Source organism: Pezoporus flaviventris, unplaced genomic scaffold (genome assembly GCF_033815535.1).
Source record: "Pezoporus flaviventris isolate CSIRO_AGI_PZ_B2104156 unplaced genomic scaffold, CSIRO_AGI_Pfla_v1 ptg000002l, whole genome shotgun sequence".
In the NCBI taxonomy this organism is placed as follows: domain Eukaryota; kingdom Metazoa; phylum Chordata; class Aves; order Psittaciformes; family Psittacidae; genus Pezoporus; species Pezoporus flaviventris.
In genome coordinates, this window is record NW_026892550.1 from 83,428,472 (window position 1) to 83,436,437 (window position 7,966).

At 47.2% G+C, this 7,966-nt stretch overlaps 1 protein-coding gene across 11 annotated transcripts in view; it reads right to left on the bottom strand.

Moving 5' to 3' along the window:
* WNK1 (WNK lysine deficient protein kinase 1) overlaps nt 1-5,195 on the bottom strand; it is a 105,551-nt gene extending 100,356 nt beyond the window's left edge. For all 11 annotated transcript variants that reach the window (XM_061444779.1, XM_061444776.1, XM_061444778.1 and 8 more), the window contains exon 1: nt 4,410-5,195. In XM_061444779.1, the coding sequence (XP_061300763.1) occupies nt 4,410-5,195 (786 nt within the window). The remainder of the gene's footprint in view (nt 1-4,409) is intronic.
* Nucleotides 5,196-7,966: the final 2,771 nt, after the last annotated feature.

Genomic DNA, 7,966 nt, shown 5'->3' on the forward strand with positions numbered 1-7,966 from the left:
AAATCCATTTATAACTTGGGAATATTCATACACTACATTCGGCCTACAGTTAACAGGCTGCAATAGCGTAGGTTATGTGTACGCAATTCTGTTTTATTACTCAGGTGATTTACAACTAAAGATAATCAAATTCACATTCAGCTTCCACTCAAAGTAGTAACAAATACAACAGACTTCCCTGCACTACTTTCACCTGTCAAACTTATTTCTTACTCTCAGAAGCTCTATCTCTCTTAGAGACAGCCCTCAACTTCCTTATCCCCTTCAGCAGCTCGCACATTAAGCACAGTAACCTAACACGGCACCAAAGCCAGAGTAAGAACAGCCAAGTGACATATCAGCAAGAAGAACTTTAGCATTCCTGAACTGTAACTGCTAACTTACCAACCTACCTTTCTCTGTCAAAGAAATACCAAGGACAGGAGTGATACAGCACATACCAAGCAAGCAGTGTTGTCCTCCAATAGTTTACCAGGAATGCATTTTCAACCAATGTATATGTCTAATAACAGTTTCTAAATCATGTTTCCTTTAAGAGAAAACATTATTCACATGAAAGATGCCAAGTCTTTGAATGCCTGACAAATACACAGCTCAAAGACGAGCCAAATTTACCTCCAGATCATCAAGTGCACTTTGGTATTTGAGAAGTTACTCATTGGAATGACAGAACCCAGAGCAATCATTCTAGATGGAATGATTTTGCAGTCCAGCAAGTGGCTGTACCACCCTGTATTGTTCTGTAAACCAGAAGTTAAACGACAGTCTTGATTTAAAATCCAACTCAAACTGAAAGAGGGACTCAGATGATTACCCCAAAATCTGGCTTTTACAGTCAGCTATGTGACTCTTGCTATCTTTGGCTTAAGAGTATTACTTCACATAGATAAGCCTATGGCATCACATTTTAGCCACATTACCTGAAGCATACAGAGGTGACAAAAGGCTCACTGCTCAGAAATGTAATTTAAGAAGACTAATCAGTAACACGAGTGTACAGGAAGAGTTATTTTAAGTAGAAAACAGCAGCAGTAACAATTTTTGCCAACTTCTATCTGCTTAAAGACCATTAAAACAGCAACCCTAACTATTGCTTCACTCAATTTACGAGATGTGCTAATGACAACAGTAGGAGGCACACTTGACTCAGAATGAAAGTTGAGATGAATATATATACAATGGGAATAAAAGTATCTGAAGACTAACAGTACACTGACAATTTCCTTGCAGCAACTGAAGCTGAGCACTGGCCCTAAGCAGCTGCTGCTGAGCTCTTTGCAGCTTCATTATGCCCACAGCAGGGCAGATATTTCACACTTAAATACCAGCATCCAATATTTAAAACAGATTAATTTATAATTTGCTTCACATAGACAGGCCATAACATAAACTAGGATAGTCCATCAGCCACACCTTTGTTACGGTTTTGTTACATATCTAAATCAATCTTGAAATATTAAATTCCTTCAAATTAAATCTCCCCATCTTCCACAGCCCAAGAACAACCAGTCTGGGCCAGGACCTCCCTTGCTAGAGATACTAAGAACACCACTAAGTCTCCTACAGAACTTCTGGTCTTCCTCCTATTTACTCCACAGTTCAGTACATCAAGCGTATGAGGCATTACAAGACAGTCTGAGAGACTTCTAAGGATATGGAGCAATGTCCTCTCTTCAGAGTATCATGAGCACGTTGGGAACCCAAGCTGTGTTTGACAGTTTCAGATTTTACACTTCAGCACTACAGAGAACATACATAAAAAATTAGGTATAGTTGCATTATTAAGCATTGAGAAGTCATTCTGCCAGAGACCATCGAAGAGTCTTCTGTGTTGTCCTTGATCCATGACATTCCTGCTATGGAATCTGCTCCAACAGTGAAACACTGTAGTTTAAGTGAGCTGAAAGCATCTGGCATCTCACTTCCTTCCAAACAGGAGAGATTTTAAAGAAACTGAAGCATTCTAGGTATGCTAGAAAAGCCTTACAGAACATACATGCAAAGACTCTGCAAAAACACAAACTGTTCTCACCCCATTCTGTTATTCTTGCAGTCAAGAACTGTGATACACTTTCATCAACTTTGGACAAGCCATGAGATGTACAATTTAGTCTCCACAATCATGCTAAGCAATCTCATCCTGGCAGCATTACAGTAGCACTGTTTAGAAGGCTCCAGAGAAGTGAGACACCTAGGATATCCATGATTGCTAGCACAAACACAGAGAAGAAAAGCTCCAGGACTGCTAAAAAAACAAACCCTACACTATTTCAAGACAACTAAAAGTAACCATCAGTTAGTCATGTTCAGTGAAATACAGCATGGAAGAAAACAAATCACATTTCCTCAATAAAATAAATACTCTTTGAAGGTTTGTTCACCAGTCCTCAAACCATGACACTGTGGAAAACAAATGACATGTAAGTTTCTGTCTATCTTTGGGAATTCAGATTGGTGTTTTTTTACAAATCACATTACGAATATCACTAACTTGTCAAGAATTCTATTTTCCTAGAGAGAGAAGAGGATGTACCTATCATACCAATAAATACCAAGTTCCTCCTTTCATTTACAGACACAAACAATGAAACAGGACTTAACCTTAAAAGGTTCTACTAGCTGCAGTCTAGATCCTTTAGCAAATAGTTTCAACAGCTACAAGATTTATACTGTTTCAAACTTGTCATTTTGCAGGAGAGGGATAACTACAGCCTTCAGAATAATTTAACCCACAAGGCACTCCTGTAATATAGTTAAATAGTTTATCTCCAAGCAAAATATCACATATTTCCCCCTTACAAATATCTTCATCCATGCTTTTTGCAGTGTCATTTTAAACAGTACTTTTGAAATTCTTCAATGAATTGAAAGCTGAGCAACGCGCCCTTTATAAATGAGCTTCTTTATTACATCACTTCAAAGGTGCTTCTTTAGACAGTTTGTCCACATGGCACTGATGATGATTAAGATGCTTCAACAGAGGCAATGTAGCAAAAAGCACCTGGGGCCAACCTGACATTAAGTTTCTGATCCATAAGTAAAGTGTGAAAATCACAACAGGTTTCAGGGGTTAAAGTTAAGGAACTCCAAAATCGCAAAGATCAAATTTTCAAATAAAAGTAATTCACTTTGGTGTATTATTAATCTCCTCCCAGTTCAAACTGCATGTCAGACACTTAAGCAGAGCCCAACACTTAATCATTTCATTTTTTAGGTTTAAAATTAATTCTCAAAAGACCACCACAGCAAGCACAACACAAGCATGGAGGAGCAGGACATGCTTGACGGTCACAAAGAAAATTGGAAGCTTACTTCCACAGCCAGTAAGCATAGAATAATGGCAATAATATAATGAATCAAGATACTGGTAGAATGCTTGAGCAATCATCCAAAAGCAAATATGAATACAGCTCAAGAAATCTCTTCATAAATTCTCCCAGTTTGACTGGAATAGATATAAAACTGTTTCTGAGGGGAAGAATGTTCTGGTGCAGTTATTGCAATCAGTCACTTGTGAGCAGCTATCCACTTAAAAAAAACCACAAAGGCTTCTGGGATTTTATCCCAATACTCTTTTGTCTGCCCTAAACTAGATGGGAACACACACAATAATAAAACCGTACTACATACTCGCATGGAATTTAGGGTGCTCCTGCCATCACTAGGCTGGGCTTCTACAGAACTCTGGCTCTACTCAGGCTAGAAACTTGGTAGAAGAGTGGTGTCTTGGTCCAACTTAATCTACCAATCATTTTGAAAGGTTAAACTTCACAGGTTTTCTTTTTTAAACCTTCAGAAAGATGATTACTTTCTTTCTTTCGTTGCATCTCTAATGAAGTGCAAACCCTAAAACTTAGAATGAAAGAAACAGCTTTGCAGAACTAAACGATGTGATGCACTACATGACTTTGTGTATAGTCTAGAGTTAATTCCTACAAGAATCCACTGCCACAAACACATGAAATGTCTGTGAAATTAGCATTTTAGCATTTTTTGCTAATAAAAAACACCTAAGCTAATTTTCAAAAATCAAAGCTAGCTCAAGTTGACACTCACACATTTTCCCCCCGCTGCCCTGAAGCTGTGTGTAAGTATTTTTACAATCCTCCAAGCTACCTTTTGGAGGCGCAAAATACAAGATGCTGTAAGAAACAGAACTGCAGTGCATTTTCTGATGACAAAGCTAGAAAATTCTTCAGAGAGCAGAGTATTCAAAAGAATTAAAAGGCAAACTGACTTTAAAGGAAAGGCTGCACTTCCAAAGGACTGCTTCAGTGAAAGACTGCAGTTCCCTGTCTGGAAAAACCTGACCTCGAGCTTATGGCTTTTACCTCCTTCAAGCACACAGACCAGCACCTGGGAGAGTGACTGTACTTTCCTAATTCACAATTGTTATTGATTTATTTTACCTGCAGCTCGCACCAGGCGACTTCCACAGTGGTATCCGTATCTAGTCCTTTATACACAGTTTTGAAGGAGCCTCTTCCAATCTCGATGTCAAACTTCAGGAAACGGCCATCCGGGGAGATGCCCACTGCCTTGGTCTCAAGCTCTTCAATGTCTTCCTGCTGTGTTCTCCGCTCCTCAAATTCCCGGCTAGCAGCTGCCGCGCTGCCAGCCGCACTGGTGGGGGGTAGCGCCGCTGCCTCATCCTCCTCCTCTTCCTTGGGCAGCAGCGGGGAGGCATCTTTCGCGGCAGGGGCCTCCTGAGCAGACTGTCCTTCAAGGGGAAGCGGGGCAGGCGGTGGTGGCTGCTGCAGCAGCGAGGGGGCCTGGGCGGCGCTGACAGCGATGTAAGAGGTCCGGCTGGCACACTCGGGAGGAGAGACCAACGGAGCGGCGCTGCCTCCCGAGATAGGGGCCGAGGGCGCTGCGGGTTGCAAACTGGGTAGCTCCAAGGCCGTAGCGTTGGAGTCACAGATCACGCTACGGCGGAAGAAACGGTGCTCAGTGGCTGCCGCCCCTCGGCTGTCCTTGTCCATGGTGTGGCGGCGACGCCGGTACTCTTCACTACGGCCTCCGCTCCCTGCTCCTCCGGCTGCTCCACCGCCCCCGGAGGCTCCATGGTCGGCAGCAGCGGCTCCCAACTTCTCCCCGATGGAGCTGTCCGAGCTGGAACCGTTCTTGGGCGGCGGCGGCGGGGGAGCCAGGAAGCGAGGGGCCGGGGTGCCGCTGTCTGCTGCGCCCCCCGACATTGTGCCCCAAGGGAGCGCTGCTAGGGCGAGGCGGCGGCGGGGGGAAAGGCGAGGGAAGGGGTCGGTCACTGAACAGGGAGCGCGCCTGTCCGCGGCTGCCGTTGCAGCTGCAACAGAGGGTCCCAAGGGCTCCTTACGGCGGAGCTGGGAGGCGGCTGTTGGGGAGGCTGGGCCGGCGGGGTGGGTCCCCGGTCAGTGTCTGCATCCATCCTGCAGCGGGAAGCCGGGCAGCGGGGCCGACATGGAGCACCGGGAGCGGAGACGGGGATGGGGGCGACAAGGGGACGAAACGCCCAAGCACCGGGCCCGGGCAGGGAGGGAGGCGCCCCGAGGCAGGCCCCCGGCTGGGGAGAAGCCGGTGCCTCGCCCAGCTGCTTCAGGCGAGGGGAGCGCGCTTCAGCTATTCCTAAGCGATGGAGAGAAACCGGAGCAGGTCCAGGTGACCCCCGGAGCGAGAACCTGAGAGCAGGGGAAGGGGCTGGGAAGCGAGGTAGGCCCCGCACGCCGGCCGCGGAGGAAGCCGCCGTGCTCGGTCCCTCGCACCGGGCGAGGGAGGCCTGGGCAGGCCCAGCGCCCTCACCCCGGCGAGGGAGTAGGGAAGGGGAAGACGGGGACTCAGCCCTGCCTCACAGGGGCGCCCATGGCGGCCGCGGCCTCCACCTCCCGGCAGGCAGCCACCGCCCGCGCGCGGCCAGGCCGGAGCGAGCCAAGCCGCGCTCCCTCCAACAGCAGCCGCCGCCGCCGCTTCCCACGGAGCCGGAAACCCTCCTCCTGCCCCCCGCCCGCGGCTCGCAGCCTCTCCTCACCGGGGGCCGCCCGCCACTGCCACAGGTGAGCTGAGTCCCGGTGGCGCCCCGCGCCGCGACGGGCAGGAGGCTACGGAGCAGCCACAGCTGCCCCGCGGACGTCTCCGCGCTAAATGGCGACGGGAGCCCGAAACCGACACACAGGACTGGGGGGGAAGGAGGAGGGCCAGCGCTGCCGGCCACACCCCCTTCCGCGCCCGCCGCTCTGCTGAAGCGGGTCGTCCCTGCCCCCTCCCACCTCGGAGAGGTGGCAGCTTCCGTCGCCCGCCGCTCTGTGCGCGGAGCATCACGGGAGTTGTAGTTCCTGATAGTGAACAGGCCACTCGCAGCGCTGGGCCTGTGGCTTCGCCCTGGGGAAGGGAGGAAGGAAGGAAGGAAGGAAGCTCCCAGCCTGCCCAGTAGCGCCCGGGCACCAATGTGGTGTGGGGGAAGGAGGCTGCCCCCCAAATCCTGCTCTTTCTACACCCGTGCGACAGTGGGGCACGCAGCACTCGCCTCCAGCCCACCCGGCCCTTAGGGCTGCCTTGGGCACAGGAGGTTCATGAAGCACGGAGTCTGCTCCCGTTGCTTGTTTCTTCAAGTCCTGTATTACACCAGTTTACATTAAATATTTAGCTTCACGTTTTCAAACAGCCTTTAAAATTCTTCTAAACTGCGGGCAGAGATAACTGCGTGTACATGAGTATCCTGCGCACAAGCGAGGGTTTGGGGTTTCCCTCAGTTTAGGTCATCTGAAGATGCGTGAATTGGCTTGGCAACCTAACATAGAAATAACTGCCATGTAAATGTGTGCTCTCCATTATTGAAAAGAAACTAGATTTGCAGCCTTTGCCCTGAAAATTATTGTTATTCCACAGGACCCAGGTTGTACAGAATCCATGAGGAGCAGCGAGAGCCCCTGCAAAATGGGCAAATCAGGAACTTTCAGGTTAAAAAAGCACCAGCACACACGAGTCATCTAGGTTATTTATATCATGTTCCTCTTTCGTGTTAATAACCAAAACCAAGCACTTTCCTTCTTACAAGAGCCGTCTTTTGAAGTAAGTCAAGGGGAATGTACTGAAGGAGGAGCAAATGATTTTGGTACCATGCCTTTCAGGCAACTACAAATTGAAAATTATGTTAAGGAAAAAAAAGATTAGTAAATTTCCCTATGTAAATAATATGTTCCCAGCAAACACTGGCATTTCAAATACTTTTTTTAAAGTTACTTTTAAACCAGCAGTTTAGAGGAAGTTGTGTGTTGCTAATGTGAGGCCCTAACTTCTTCTGCACAACAAAACACAAGTGGCCCTTTCACAGCTCTGCAGTCCCCAGCCACAAAATACCAACCCAAGTAGCTCTTATGTACCCATATTCCTCACATACAAAATTTAACACCACAAGGTAATGAGAATGCCATTGTTTTCTGCTCATCTTTCTGTACTACTTATCTCTGTATTGACCAACAAAATAACAATAGTCTTCACAAAGAGAACAAAATGTACTTTGCTGTACATTTCAGTGTACATTCCACTTTTCGGTGAAGACTTCCATGTGGCTTAAGCCTTCTAGAGCTTGCCTTCGCTGACAAAGTTAATTTAGTACTAGTGTGCCACTTGAATTGCATTGGCACAAGAATAGGCACTCCACAAAAAAAAAACCCACTTTGAGTTGAACAGGGTAATTTGATTAGCAGCAAAGAGTGACTGGATCAAAACTGCTTAACTCTTAATTCAATCTGCCACATCCTTGCTGCACTGCCAGGACCAACAGAACAAGTAGTTGACCACCAGCATCTCCTCTAATACCAAGCAGGGTTCAGCTACACTTAACACTTGGCTACAGGTATTTGGGAGTCTCTCTAGACACCAGAATGAAGACTCATTTGTAGTGTATCAGCAGAGGCAGCCATGCTAGGTTTATACTGTTAAGAGTAGTAGGACATAGTAGCAGAGCTTCAGGAAGGGCTGACAACAAAGGCCC